The 15,228-nt window shown below is 56.5% G+C and overlaps 2 protein-coding genes across 2 annotated transcripts; both read right to left on the bottom strand.

Annotated features, from left to right (window-relative positions):
• Positions 1-3,659: 3,659 nt before the first annotated feature.
• PHYSODRAFT_260053 (hypothetical protein) lies at positions 3,660-5,865 on the bottom strand (the record flags this gene model as incomplete). Its single annotated transcript, XM_009530702.1, has 4 exons — positions 3,660-4,544; positions 4,771-5,046; positions 5,120-5,467; positions 5,488-5,865. 4 exons carry the CDS (start codon positions 5,863-5,865, stop codon positions 3,660-3,662), a joined length of 1,887 nt encoding a protein of 628 aa, XP_009528997.1.
• Positions 5,866-11,704: 5,839 nt separating this feature from the next.
• PHYSODRAFT_260030 (hypothetical protein) lies at positions 11,705-13,229 on the bottom strand (the record flags this gene model as incomplete). Its single annotated transcript, XM_009530703.1, has 2 exons — positions 11,705-12,981; positions 13,070-13,229. 2 exons carry the CDS (start codon positions 13,227-13,229, stop codon positions 11,705-11,707), a joined length of 1,437 nt encoding a protein of 478 aa, XP_009528998.1.
• Positions 13,230-15,228: the final 1,999 nt, after the last annotated feature.

The raw sequence follows: 15,228 nt of genomic DNA on the forward strand, positions 1-15,228 counted from the left end.
CAGAAGCGCGAGGACCTCGTTCTCGGCCGGGTGATAATTCATCTCAGCATCCTTCAAAACACGTCCGCAGAAGCGAACGGGGTGTAGTTTGCCCTCGTGCTCTTGCATCAACGTGGAACTTAGAGCCCACTCGTTGGCGAACAACATGACATGCACTTTCTTCTTCTGGTCGAAGTGTCGTAGTATCGGTGCTGTCGAAACCTTCTGTTGGAGCATCGCGAAGCTGTGCTTGGCCGCGGTGAGGTCACCCCCGGGCTGGAAGTCCTCGTCCTTAAGCTGGTACAGCGCTGCTCCATAGACCGCGAAGTCTTGGATGAAGCGACTGTTATAGTTGAGTCCATGGAAGGACTGCATTCCTTTCCTCGATGACGGGAACGGAAGCTCGGCCACCCCAGCCAGCTTCTTAGCGTCCGGTCGGATACCTTCTGCCGAGACTTCGTGGGACAGGAAGTCTACCTTGGACTGCACAAAGATGCTCTTCGAGAAGCTGATACTAATACGGCACTCTTCAAACCGTACCAGCAATCACTCTAGCGTCGCCAAGCACGACTCGAAAGTCTCGGCACCGAAACAGATATCATCCACAAATGACCGGCGACTGAATACTGGTGTCAACGAGGAGTCATCGGGCTCCCCGTTGGCGAACATGTCGGCGATAGGGCTGTTGACCAGTTCTGCTATAGCTCCCTTACCAAGCGAGTTGTCTCGGTCGGCCTCGAACTTGGTCCGGAATGGCTTTGCCGTGCTAGTCGAAGCCTCGTTCACCCCAGCATGAGCTTCCTTGTCATGTTCTTCAGCTAGACGCATGCGCTCCGAGAATTTAAACCATCCTCCCGTCGGTTGGACGAAGCCCCAAAGCGCGTTGTCAATCATGCGTTGATAGATCATCGGTGCGTTCTTCAGGCCGAAAGGCATACGCAACCATTCGAAGTGCCCCAGTGCGCAGACGAAAGCAGAGATCTTCCGAGCTCGTTCGGTCATCATAATCGCCCAGAAGCCGCTAGCGGCGTCAAGCGAGCAAAACCACAAGTACGCCTCCATGTCCGTCAGCAACTCATTCACCAGGGGCATGGCATACTCCATAATCTCGGTGATCGCATTAACGAGTTTGTAGTCGATACACAGGCGGATATCCACCCCATTCTTCTTCACGACGATGACGATTGGCGACGCCCATGGGCTGTCCGAGAAGGAGATAAGCCCGACCTTCAGCAAACCCTTCAGCAATTCGTACAGCTTACCGAGGAAGCGAAGCGGGGTCCGCCGAGCCTTCTGCTTGATTGGCGCGTGCCCCTGCACATTGATGTCACACACGACCCCGTAGGCTGGAGGCGGGAGGGCGTTACCGCTCGCAATCATGATCTTCTCGTGGCTCTTCAGCACATCGACCAGGGCCGTCTGCTGCTTCACGCTGAGTTCATCACTCTGGACGTTTTGCCCCGAGTAGTCCAGCGTCGTCTCCGACGCTTCGGTTAGGTCCGACAAGAACGCCAGCTCTTGTGCGTAGTCGGTAGGCTCAATCTCGTTCGAGACGTGCTCCGAAACGGCGTTCACGGTGTCATCACCTTCGCCAGACCCTTCTGCAACGATGGCATGCATGACCGAGATATAGGTCGCCTCCAGTAGCTGCTCGGGGTTGTCGATCGCACTTAGATCCGAATCATGGAATTCAGTGTCGGCGTCAGCGGTGGAGGTTCCGGCTTCAGTAGGAACGTCGTTAGGCCCTGGGTCGTGTTCACCCCAGTCGACTTCGCTACTACACACCGCAGCCGACGTTTCGTCTGGCTCCAGGCTGGACGCAGCGGTCCCTGTTGGCAGGACATCACATGGAGTTGTCTCGGCCACTGCTACCACGTCGCGGTCATCCTCCGAACCATCGTTCGTCACGCTGTCACCATCACTCAGCTCATCACTCAGCTCATCACTGGCTTCCGATGCCTCAACCGAGGCGTATGTCGCTCCCTGGCCGGTGGAGTCAGCACCACTGTTCGGATTCACGGGCAGGCAACCCGCTCGGCTTGGCGGCGAGTCTCCGGGTACGTCCGAGTCATACGACGCGCTGGCCTCGTCGTCCGAACCATCGTTCGACCCACCAGCACGATCCACATCGGTTGTATCAACTCGAGCGACATCGACCGAGCCTTCACTGACCCTGGGGTCGTCGTCGTAGCCATGTACATCAGGTGACGAGTACTCATCATCCAACGGAGCTTGTTGACGGCCTTCTGGCCATGGCGGCGCATCCGGTGGCCTCGGCAGGATCTTTCGCGGCGTCGGGTAAGTTGGGCGCTCAACCGCAGCCGGCTGTTCAGCCAACCATTGCTCGTAGAGACGACGTTCTCGTCCTTGCAGAGTCTCAACACGACTCGTTGAATAGGCCAACACCTGCCACTCTTTGTACTTGATAGAGTCCAACCTCGCGTAGCCGGTCTCTCGCGGTAGTTCACCATGCGGTACCCACAGCACCATGGAGTCATACTTGGCGCACTATGCCGCTGTGGTCGTAATATTGGTGAGCCGTATCCACGTCGCCTGCCCCCGTCGAAACCTCGTTACGGTCGGCACGAGCTTGCCCGCGCGTCGTACCCACACATCGTACTCCGAACGAGGTAGCCGCTGGCGCGGCAGTCGAAACTCTCGCCACTCGCGACCGGGTACGTATAAATCCTCGATCGGCCCACACGAAGGTTGCGTGCCGTAAGGTTCGCCATCTTCAGCACTCTGCGACTTTAGCTGTGGTACCATGACCTCGTCCGGAAGGCGTGCGGTGCCATGAAATAGATCCAGCCGGATTCCAGCCGGGATCATGAAGTCCATCCCAAGGACCACATCCACCCCGGCACTGTGATCCATTATCCACATTTCAAATTCGTAGACCTGCTCCCACCCGAGGGTGGTCTTGACGAGCGCCCGTCGCCGGGTCTCCATCACCCCTGGGTTGATGCCGCGGACTTCGAGACTTCGTCCGTGGTCCCGGAATTCTCGCATACGTAGCCGCTTGGCGAAGCTGGCAGAAATCACGCTAACATTCGCTCCAGTGTCAAGGAGTATCCTCGTTCGCGCGTCGTCCACTGCGCCATTGACCAAAGCCCTCATTCACTTCCTCTTGTCGTATCGTTGGGACGACCACCACCCCAGTCTCTCACCGGGCAGTAATTTCACCGCCCGACCGAGGTTCCGAGGTGGCCCCCTTATCTGGGCTAGACTTGTGATCAAAGCCTCGGTCGGGTGTCCATCACGTTCATCATCATCATCTTCATCAATACCAATCGCAACGAGACTTGCGTCCCGGTTCTCTCCATTTTCCGTCGGTTTCACACGTTCATTGTTCTTCAGGTCGTCAGGCCGTTTGCTTTCGCCCGTGAACGCGAACAGATAGTCCGCATCAACAGCAGGCTCAGCTAACTGTGGCAGCCCGATTGGGACCACCCCAGTTTCAATTGGCGGCCTGCCTAGTTTAAATGGCTTCCATACACCAGGCTTTGCAGCTCTGGCGACAGATCCTTCTTGTCGACCCTGGACTTCAGGAGCTTGGTGAGCTCATGGAGTGCTTCACACTTCCCAGCGTCGTGCACCTGTTTGCACAGTTTGCACCGCCGGTAGCAGAAGTGCACCGAGTGGGACGGGCTTCCGCACGCGGCACACGGTCCATACTGGCGTCAACCATCTCGTTCACGGTTGGACGGGCCTCCTCCGTTCCTGAAGCCTCGGTTATCAGACCGAGCGAACGTTCCTTTGGCTGCGGCCCTGCCCTCAGCATCGTTAGCAGCAGCGACTTGTCCGGTAGACCCATCCGAGTCGTAATCAGCGTCTGAATCCTCGTTCGAGCGTTGGTCGGCCGAGTATTGGCGCTCATCCTCGAAGTAATCCTCGTTCGCCTCAGCATCACGTCGGGGGGCGTATGGAGCCTCGTTGCGTGCACCGACCGAGCCTCCGACGTTCCATTCCGCCATCACATCGGCCAGCGCGTCAACCAAAGTGACTCGGGACTGGTACGGCGATCCATCGCGTCGGTCACGGCGACGGTCGTCTTCACTGCGGTCGTTGCGGCGGTCGTTGTCACGGCGACGTCGTTCGCGACGGTCTTCGTCGTGGTAGCGTCGTTCGCGGCGGTAGCCACCACGAGAATCCTCGTTCGACCTCGCATCGCATCGACGTCCATCATCTTGACTCCGAGAGCGGCGGAACGACGATTCTCGGTTCGATTTGCGGTCACGGTGACGCAGGATGTCGTTGATCATGTCTTCGAGGTCATGGATGCTCTTGACCCGGACGTGGCACAGACGGTATTCTAAGTTTCGGTCGTCACACGTGACCAAGACGTGGTCCACGTGGTCCTTCGCGTCACGACCACCGTTTTCAAATTGCACACCGGCGTTGCGAGCGTAGCCGTTGAGCCGGTTGAGGTAGTCACAAACGTGTTCCTTGTCTTCCCGCTTGGCCGAGTAGTACCGAGCCTTCGCAGACTGGGAAAACTTCGAGCAATAGTACTTGATGAACGCCTCGCTCAGCAACTTCCACGTGCGTCTTGTCTTGCGTGGGAGCTGGCGACACCAGTGCAGGGCTCAATCCCTGAGCTTAAGTTCGAACGCCATACACCACTCGTTGGGTGGTGCATGCGTTCCCTTCATCTCATAGATGAACGTTCGGAGCCATGCTCGCTCTTGTCGCGCGTTCCGTAGAACGGCTTGATGTTGGCGAGAGGCAAATCGTGGCGATCTCGAGCTTTGGGGTTGAGCTCTGGTTGTCGGTCGCGCTTAGCTCGCGCACCTGACGTGTCCATTCGCTCGGTAGGTCCCCTTCGTAGTAGTCGGGTCCGAGGTCGTCGTCGCTGTCCGACGAATCATCTTGGAGGTCGTAACGTCGGCCGGACCGACGACCGGTCGCTCCGCGCGTGCCAGGCGTGGCGAATGAAGCCTCGTTCTCCCTAGCCAGACGTTCACTACGATCCGTAGATCGTGGAGTTACCATGTGCGAGTCTTGCATGTACGGCGAGGCTTCGCCCTTGGTTGCAAAGACACCGTCATCATCCCTTCCGAGGGGTCGCTGGTAGCGGGACCGTCGACAGGTCTACTGCCTCCGAGGTCGAACGAAGCATCGTTGGGCCTCGCGAACTGACGTCCTCCACTCCAAAGGCATTACGCAGCTTCTTCCTCCACTTGGTTAACGCCGTGGCAGCGGCGGTCGGCGTCCAACTCGCGAGCGCAGCCTCCGTGGGGTGGATCTGGGGTTCGCACCCCACAGCTCGCAGGAGGTCCACAGTATTCTGCGCAATGTGCCGAGTGCTCGTTGAGTTGATCGGCGTAGCCAACACCCCTCCGAGGTCCATCCAGATGGCCTGGCGGACTTGCTTCGGGGAGAACAACTGCATCCATTCGCTCTTGGTCTTCATCAGGTCTAGGCACCGGCCTAAGATCTTGTTGGCCGCCGGAGTATCCCCGTTGAGGGGAGGACGAGTGCCAACCGGCTTGGAGGTTGCCCTCCTACCGTCACCGAGGGTTTGAAGACCTCGAAGGCGCCGTCATCCGCGTCGTAGGCGGACTCGAGGCCCGGCATGTCCTTGAACGTGTCGGAGAGGTCGCGGGTAATCGACCTTGATCCTCCACTGCGACCTGCGGACACAACCGCAGCTTCCGAAGTCTCGGACATCGCTGTCCGGACATCCCAGTCATCATCGTCGTCATCTTCTTTGGCGTCCGAGGAATCAATCACCGTGTCGTAGCTCACCGAACGCTCGTCAATCGACTCCATCGGATCCGTCGTTGGGGTCGAGAATGAGCTTCCGGAGCGCACCGAAGTCTCGTTGCGCGTTCCACTCGACTTGGCCGGCGTTGCTGGTACCGCTGACTTGACTCCCTTCGCCATCTTCTCTCTTCTTCTTCTTCTTCTTCGCTTCTCTTCTTCTTCTCTTCTTCTCTTCTTCTCTTCTTCTCTTCTTCTCTTCTTCTTCTCCTCTTTGCTCGTTGGGGTAAGACCTACAACAATCCAGACACACAGAAGGTCGCACCAATCCCGGGTCGCGGCACCAGTTGCGGTGTGGTAATTCCAATAAAATCCTCCTCTACCAAAGGTATTAGAGACACCAACAACACGCTAACCCGCAAAGGTAAGCGCTTATTGGATCAACACCTGAAGACCAGGAACGATCCCTTACACCGGGTCGGTTGCAAGCGCCTCTGTGCACCTTAGGTTGTCTTCGGTCAACCCAAAAACCTGTACCACTAGCCACGAGCTAAGGCTAGGATACTATGTAGCGCTTTCGGGCAACTCCACTGCAGTCCCTCAGAAAGGAAGGGTACCGGCGTGTTAGGCCTTATACAGGGGGACCAAGGCAAAACCTCGGTAGGTAGACTAATACACTCAGGGATACTCTAATCCCACAAATATATACCGAACGATACTCTAATACCGTTCCTGCCTCTCCGGCCACGCCAACTCTTGGCGCTGCCAAGGAAACTCTCGGTCAATGTACGATAAGCTCCCCGACAGGCATCCACACGCAGCCGAGCGTGTCCAGGCACAACAATAAGCTAGCTACACTTACCGAAGTCGGACTTGACCCTTGTTGGCTTTGGGGGAAGACTGTCTTTTTATTACTGAGTTGTCTGAGGCCCTGGGGGCCTCGTTCTGGTCATCCTATGATGAGTCCTATGTCCCTATACAAATATCTAGTGTGAACGATCGCAATAAGGCGATTCCGGACACATCAAATGACGACCGCGGCTACACTAATAAGTGCGGCCGAAGTACGTAACTAAATGCATCTGTACCTAAAAGTGGGTACCATGAAGCCTCGTTCGGGGTTCTATTAGGACCCGACGAGGCTTCGGCCACTGCCTGTCACTCTACCGAGGATAATGTCATCATCCAATCAGAAGCAGCCATCTCCGTCTCTCGCTTGACCTCGCCTTGATCGCCCCTTGATTGAACTTGATTGTCGGGCTGGCGGGTCAACAGCGTTGGAAACTGCCACTTTCCAATACCACACATGTACAGGACCTTAGAGATCCTGTTTAGGGTCTTCAACTCGGCTTTCCGTCCGGCGCTTAGCACGACCTTTCCTGCTTTGGTTTCCAGTGCTTCGGTCGCTAAAGAGTCAGCCGCCGAGTTGTAGAGACGCACTACATGGAGGTAGCGAACTGAATTCAGCTTGCTGACCAATTTCTTGTGGCGTGCCAACTCGACTTACAATGTCTCCTTACACGCGATCACCCCCATTGATTGCTGGATCGCAAACCGAGAATCGCCCACGATGATCAAATCCGTCACCCCGCGCTCAATGGCCGAGGTCACCCCATTGTTCATGCCGGTGTACTCGGCTATATTCACCGTGGTCGATGGGAGGTGCGCGCTCGCAGCGATCTCAATGCTCCAGTCTGGCAAACGCCATAGGATCCAAGAACAACTCCCAAACCCGCCGTGTTTAGCGGTCTTCGCCGACCCGTCAAACGACAGGACGTGCCCCTTGAAGTCTCGGGGCACATGCGCATACAGCAACTCTGGGTCCATGCGGACCGCAGCCGAGTTCTTGGACGGTGGAGCGACATGCGTTAGCAGCTCGTCCAACCCCGCTGCTGGCGTGATGGACGCTTGCAGCAACTGGGCGAAATCCGTGTCTCGTTCACGGACCCGCTTGACCTTGAGGTGGAACGGTGATAGCAGCAAAGCTGACCGCTCTGCCGTAAAGCGACTTCGACTGGAACACCCATTCGAGAGTCGAGTAGCGGGTGTAAACATGGATGGTCTTCCCGGCGAGCAACGTGTGGCACACCTTGATGAGCTGTAGCAAGGCGAGAACTTCTTTCTCGGCGGGATGGTAGCCGAGTTCATTATCCTTGAGAACTCGGCCACAGAACCGCACTGGATGGAGCTTCCCGTCGTGGAGCTGCATCAGCGTGCTACTCAGAGCCCACTCATTGGCGAATAGCATAACGTGGACGTCTCTAGCCGAGTTGAAGTGGCGGAGTATGGGTGCGTCGACTACCTTCTGTTTTAACTCGGCGAACGCCGCTTTTGCGGCCGTCAGATTACCGCCGGGTCCAAAGTCGTCGTCCTTCAGCTGATAGAGGACCGCCCCATATACAGCCAGGTTCTGGATGAACCGGCCGTAGTAGTTCAGCGCTCCTAAGAATGCTTGCATCTCCTTCTTCGTCGTCGAGAACGGCGGCCCGGCTATCACCAGCATCTTTTTCTGGTCGGTTTGGATTCCAGCCGAGGTGACCCCATGTGACAGGAAGTCGACTTTAGGCTGGACGAAGATGCTTTTCGAGAAGCTGACGCTGATGCGGCATTCAGTAAAGCGTTGCAGCAATCGGTCAAGCGTCCCCAAGCAATCGTCGAATATCCCCCCACCGAAGCAGATATCGTCCACAAACGATCTTCGGTCGAAAACCGGTGGAAGGCACGATTCATCAGGTTCACCCGTCCTGAACATGTCGGCTTCTGGGCTGTTAATGAATTCTTCCAACGGGTCAAACTCAGCTTGAGCTCGGCGGTCGGCTTCAAACTTGGTTTGGCCACTGGCTTCAAAGTCGATGTCGGCTGCGAGTCGTTTCCGCTGAGCTTCTGAGGCGGCTTCCGCTTGTAGGATGCGCTTGGCGAACACCTTCCAGCCGCCCTAGGGTTGTACGTAACCCCACAGAGCGTTATCAATAAGGCGTTGGTAGATCATCGGTGCATTCTTTAATCCGAAGGGCACTCGCAGCCACTCGAAGTGACCAAGCGCACATACAAAAGCCGAGATCCAGCGCACCCGTCGAGTCATCATGACCGCCCAGAAACCGCTAGCAGCATCCAAAGAGCAGAACCATAGGTACGCTTCCAACTCCGTGAGGAGATCGTCCACTAGCGGCATTGCGTACTCCATGAGCAACGCAATCGCGTTTACCAACTTGTAGTCGATACACAACCGAATGTCGACCCCATTCTTCTTTAGAACAATCACGATGGGCGATGCCCATGGGCTGTTCGAGAAGGCGATTAGCCGAGCTCGTAACAGCGCCTTGAGCAGCTCGTACAACTTGCCGAGATGCTTCAGCGGAACTCGGCGGGCCCGTTGGCGGATTGGCGGATGTCCCTATACGTCGATGTCGCACACTACGCCATATGCTGGTGCAGGTAGGGCATTACCACTGGAGGTCATGATCTTTTCATGGCTCTTCAACACCTCCACCAGCCGAGTAGACTGTGGCCAAGTGTGCGCCGAGCTCCGAACGTTTGGTGCTTCATAGTCGAGTTGCGTCGACACTGCTTCAGTCAAATCGGGCAGGAACGCCAACTCGCGAGCATAGTCTTCGAGCTCCAAGTTCGTTGCTTGGTGCTGGAACTCGGCTGAGTCGCCTGCCGAGCCGCCTCGGCCATATGTCTCTTCCTCGTACTTGGCTGCCAGAAGGTAACGTAAGCGCAGGTCTTCCTCCGGGTCCGACGACATGGGCTCGTCGCTCACATCAATCTCATCTCGAGCCTCGGACTCGGCGGCTTGGGCCCGGGGTCATCGATGATCGTCCAGTCAGACAAATCGCTCGATTGCTCACTTCCACACTCATCTGCTGCACTGGGCGCTTCTTGACCAGCCGTCACTGTGATCTCTGCTCAACTAGGCGGGTCATTGACCAAGTCAGTAGTAGGCTCCGCGCTCAATGTTACTTCCTCAGGCGCTAGGGTAGCGATAGCCGGGTTCGCTGGTTCTGTCAGAGTCAAGGGTGGACTATCGACTGCTTCTGCCTCGGCTCGCTCCTCCGACTCGGCCAACCTCTCCCATTGCTGGGCGCAAGTCAGTGTCGAATCCCGCTTCTTGGTAGACGGCCACGTAGTCACCCCTTTCGGTTCAGGGTATTCTACGGTCCACAGCTGACGGCTGTCGAGCCAGCCACTCGGCGTACAGCCGTTGTTCCTTTTGCAGTAGATCCTTGTCCATAGCCGCTTCGTAGGCCATGACTTGCCAATCTTTGTACTTCGCCGAGAGCAGCCTGACATAACCATCGGGCGGTAACACCCCATGCGGCGCCCAGGCACCGACTGGGAAATGTGTTGGGCATCACGTCCAAGTCGGCTTAAGGTTGGTCAGGCGAACTCGAGCCACTCGGTTACGCCGGTCGAATACCACGGTCGGTAGCCAGTCTTTAGTCCGGCGTACCCAGAAGTCATGTGTTTCATCACTCGGTTGATTCCTCATCAGCCTGAACTCGGTGGGAACTCGGCTCTCGAGATTCACCGGTTCGGTCGGGCCGTCTGTGATGTAGAGGCTGCCTTTCGGTTCATCCACCGAGTTATGGGAAGGACAACTTCATCTGGTAACTTCGCCACCGAGTTGTACAGATCCAGGCGGATCCCAGCCGGAATCATGAAGTCCGTACCGAGAATCAGCTTGACTCCCGCGTGGTGATCGAGGATCCATACTTCAAATTCATACGTGACCTCCCAGCCGAGTGTCACCTTCACCATCGCTCGTGACATCGTCGCCACTTTGCCTTTCCCAATACCTTGAACGCCAATCTGTTGATCCTGGCGTGTGAACCGCTTGAACCGCAGCCTCTTCGCGAATCCTTCGCTTACTGCCGACACATTCGCGCCGGTGTCAAGCAATATCTTCGTACGCTGGTCGTTCACCGCTCCCATTATGAGAGCTCTCATCCGAACTCGGCGGTCAAACTTTTGTGACGACCACAAGCTGAGTCGCTCCCCAGGGGGCAGCTTCATAACTCTGGTGGCTGTGGTCACATCCGTCGATCGCTGAGTCGCAACTGCACTGCACAATCTTGCTCGGCTTTCTTCTCCACTCTCGCCGAGCTCACCATCGAGCCCATCGCTTTCACAATCCAATACGTCGTCTTCTCCTCGGTCCTCGGGCCTTCCTGCCTCACCACAAAGGCAAACACAAAGTTCGCCTCTACTCCTGGCTCAGCTGACTGTGGCAGCCCGGTATCAGCCAACCCAGTCAGTGTTGACGGGCCGCCGATTTTAAATCACTCGGCGTGTAGAGGTCCTGGAGGTCTTCAGGTAACTTGGACTTGTCGACATTGGACTTGACAAATGCGGCGAGCTTCTCATAGCGCTGGAACAGCTCGCATTGACCGACATCGTGCAATTGCTTGCAGAACTTGCAGCGACGGCGGCAGTAGTGAACGGAGGGGTTCGCACCACCGCAGGCAGAACAAGGTCCATACGAAGGGCGTTCACGGGAGTCACTGCGCCGCCCAGTCCGGTCACGCCGATCGTATCCTCGAGTGGCGCGGTCAGCCGAGCTCGGCTGACCCCTTCGGTGATCACTCCTTGGTGTCCCAGCTGAGTTCCCTCGGTCCCCCGAACTACGGTCGCGGTCGCTGGTGAGCCCGGTGTCGATGTAATCGTCTTCCGAGTCTACAGCCGAGTCGGAGTAGCTCGGCTGGCTGCCGTCGCTCTGATCGCTGTCCGAGTCGTAGAGGTTGGATTGCCGATTGGATTGACGTCTCTCAGCCAACACATACGGGTCGTCCTCCAGCAGCGCTGTCGCTAGTCGGCGGTCTCGACCATCGTCGCGTCGGCTTCGTCGGTCATCTCGGCGGTCATCTCTACGTCGTTCCCGGCGGTCGTTTCGGCGGTCATCTCGGCGCGGCTCACTCCGCTGAGCTCCCGAGTGCCTTGACGAATCGGTGCGCTTGGCGTCTCGGCTGCGGCTTCCGATGAGACGGTCGCGCTGTTTCTTCCGGCGCTCCCCCATGATCTTCTAGTTGATGATCTTCTCGACCTTCTTGATGTCGGTGAGCTGTTGCGGATAGAGCAGATCCATGACGTCATCATCTCTGCAATGCAACAGGAAGTGTTCCACATGGTCAGCAGCATCCGCTCCACCGGCTTCGTACTGGATTTTCGCCGACTTCGCATATCCGTTGAGACGAACGAGGAAGTCACACACCAGCTCGTTGTCTTTGCGCTGAGCCGAGTAATAGCGAGCTCGTGCCGACTGGTCAAACTCCGAACAGTAGTAGTCGGCGAATGCCTCACTCAGCAGACTCCACTTCCGTTGCGTCTTCTTCGGAAGTTGGCGATACCAGCTCTTCGCACCTCGCTCCAGCTTCAGCGAGAATGGCTCGTACCAGAGGTCTTGTGCCAGCCGAGTTCCTTTCATCTCGTAGATGAACCGCTTAAGCCACTGGAGAGAGTCATCCGGTCGGTAACGTTTGCCTTCGAACATAGGGATCTTGTCGAGGGACGCATGGGTGCGAACCTCCAAGTATTGCGTCCGATCACTTTCAGCGTCATCGAAGCTAAGGTGCTTGATGACGTCCTTCACCGACTCTTCAGCCAAGTCCAGGTACTCGCGCCCATCCTCGCTGTCGCTGAGCTCGGCTGCGTCTGCAGCGTCAAACAACTCAGCGTAGCGTCCACTTGGCTGCTTGCCACGCGTTGGCATCTTCATATGCGAATCTTCGAAATACTGCGTACCCTCAGTAGAGCGGAACATCTCGGCTCTATTGCGTTCGGGAGTCTTCGGCAGGGGAATCCTGCTGGGGTCTTCGACGGTCTTCGGAGTATCAGCCACTCGTTTCGCAATAGTCTGCCGAGTTCCGACGGCCCCCCGCTCGAGACCAAACGAGACTCTCAACCGACGCTTCCACTTGAGGATTTCGCGTGAAGCTCGGCTGGGGTCCCAATCGCCGAGTAGCAGGCTGTTGGGTCGGCTCGTGCACCGGAACCCCATCGCCTTGAGTAGCAGCACCCTGTCTTCGACCAGTTGGTTGATGTCGGTGCTGTTCACCGGCTGAGTCAGCTCGGGAACTAGCACCAGCCATCTCGCCTGAGCCATCGCCACTGGGGCAAACATCATCATCCACTCGCTCTGAGCTCGCATCTCCTCTCCGAGCCTGCCCAGAACCTTGTTCGCACTTGGCGTATCCGCATTCCTCGTCGCTCGCGGGATCAGGGGCGGACGTTCCCCTTGAGCGGCGGCTTGATCTTCGTCGTCCGTATCATTGCCGAGCTCGGCGGCCAGGTTGCGCACAACTGGACGTGGGGTACCCAAGCGACAACTCGTCGACTTCGTCGAGTAGCTCGGCTTTCTCCTCATACTCATCCTCAACATCTTCCTCACTTTCTTGGTCTTGGGCATCCTCCTCATCGAACTGGACGGTGCTCGCCTCGTCCGCCGTCGCGTCCGTGATCATCGCATTCGCCGAGTCCGCCGAGTTGGTCAGTCCAGCCGAGTTACTTCCAACCGTCGCTGGACTCGGCGTAACAATTCCCTTGACCATCTTCACACTCTCTTCTCTTCTCCTCAAACCTTGGTTAGCTGGTACCTACGAAACACAAGCACACCCCTGTTCCCGGGTCGCGACACCAGTTGTGGTATAGCAGTACACACAAAATCGTCAGTTGTGGTAACTTGGCTACAAACACAACAATAGCCGAGCTGGTCGGCTTTGTTGGCCTGCGCCGGGTTGCCCCCGAGCGGTTCGGCCCAACCGGGACAGCGGGTGTCTCGCCTCTCGCCGAGACCTGCCAACCAAGATCACCCCTCCGGAGAACCGCCGAGTTCGACGGTCTCCGTTCACTCAACCCTGTGCCCTCCACCAAAGGATGGACGACGGCGCACGGAGCGCTTTTACAGGTCGCCGAGAGCAAAGGCTTCTCGACTCAGCAATCAGTGCCCGGGACGTACGGGAGCACCTGCTCGCAGCGGTGGCGAGACTTTTCCTTCGCGCTTGGCGAGTCACGCGCCCAACCCGGGCCGACCTTAATCTCTTGGCGCTGCCAGCCGAGTACCCTACAAGCTATGCCTCTCGGGTACCGGCAGCAGACATAATCCGGCCCCGTGCAGGGACTTACTGGAAGCGCGTGCACGTGTTGTGGACCTAGAAAATTCTGCTCTGTTGTTTGTTATCACTGTCGGGCGCCCTGAAGGGGCGCCTCCACTATTCCTAAGCTCCTATACAAATACCAAATGAAAGTGGGCGGTTTTGAGCTCGGCTGGTCCGGATAAGCTATCCGGATAATTCTTCGAACTCGGCTGAGCCCGATAAGGTGTCCGGATAAGCTGGTGAACTCGGCTGAGCTCGACTACCGCTACAGTGTACCACTCCAGCCGAGTTGCTCGCGCGAAATCTGGTGTTTCCTACACCACACTTGGGAGCAACGTACTGTAGTATTTTTTGAAAAGACAACAATACTTGGTGCGATGAAATCGGTTTATGCGTTACTGTACAAGAGGGATACCTTTGGCTCACTAATGAGCTTCCGGATGGTATCGCCACATGCAGCGAAGTAATACTTTAAAGCATGTGTTTCTTGCATGACCTAACATGACCTGACCTGTCAATGACCTGTTTCGCGCTCTTCCGATGCGCGTCGTATACACCCAACGTTTTGTCATTTTAATTGGCCATATTCAAAGCAAGGCCAAGGCTGGGCCCCAGCCCCAGCCGCTAGGGGTCATGCCTTCATCATGAATGGCGCCCACGGCTTCACCAGGGCGTCGCCATCGCGCTCCTCTAAGTGCACCGTGCCGGAGACGCGCTGGTCACTGCCCCAAAGACACTCTAATCCGATAGTAGCAACGGGACATGCGCCCTCTTGCCGGAAGAAAGGTGCTGCACCACCAGTAGCAGCGCTGAATGGCCTATGGCCGCTCCAGTAGTTCAGCGATAGAGTGGAGTGTGCTCGATGCCAGGTCGGCTCTCTACTCTAAACTCGTTTTGGGAGGACCAATCACAGTGACAGATTTTTGGAGTTGGGGGGCTACCGATACCATTGCCCTTAACCTGCCCCGGAATGATCATCCCCTATTGAAACCATGTCCGGTAAAAAGTTAGGATTATGGTTTTGTCCGACTAAGTACGATAGCCCTAACCTGACATCGGTAAAAACTGAACGCAAGTTACTCTCTGATATTTGTCCTAGAATCAAGGACAAAACAGAAACGCGATATGTTATTAATGACACTTTGTTTATAGTCTTTTAGGCATGATGGACGATGGTGGACAGTTTGCGAGAGACACACACTTGAAAGTGGTAATCTAGGGCTTTCTTCCATAGGAATTAGATAGTGTATCTCATAGAACTCCGGTCAAGGTTAGCTTCAAGTTTTTGGTCACTTATTTTGTCCTTGATTTGGAGGCTGTGGGGGGGTAAGGAATTGCTCCGAAACCTCTCTGATGAATGCAAGTGCGGGGAGTACCGGTGGAGGTTTCAAGTCCAAGGTAGGCCACCCTGAGGCGCTGCTCCATGACTTTCCTTCAAATGCGGCATAGTATT

Source organism: Phytophthora sojae (genome assembly GCF_000149755.1).
Source record: "Phytophthora sojae unplaced genomic scaffold PHYSOscaffold_5, whole genome shotgun sequence".
Classification (NCBI taxonomy): Eukaryota; Oomycota; class Peronosporomycetes; order Peronosporales; family Peronosporaceae; genus Phytophthora; species Phytophthora sojae.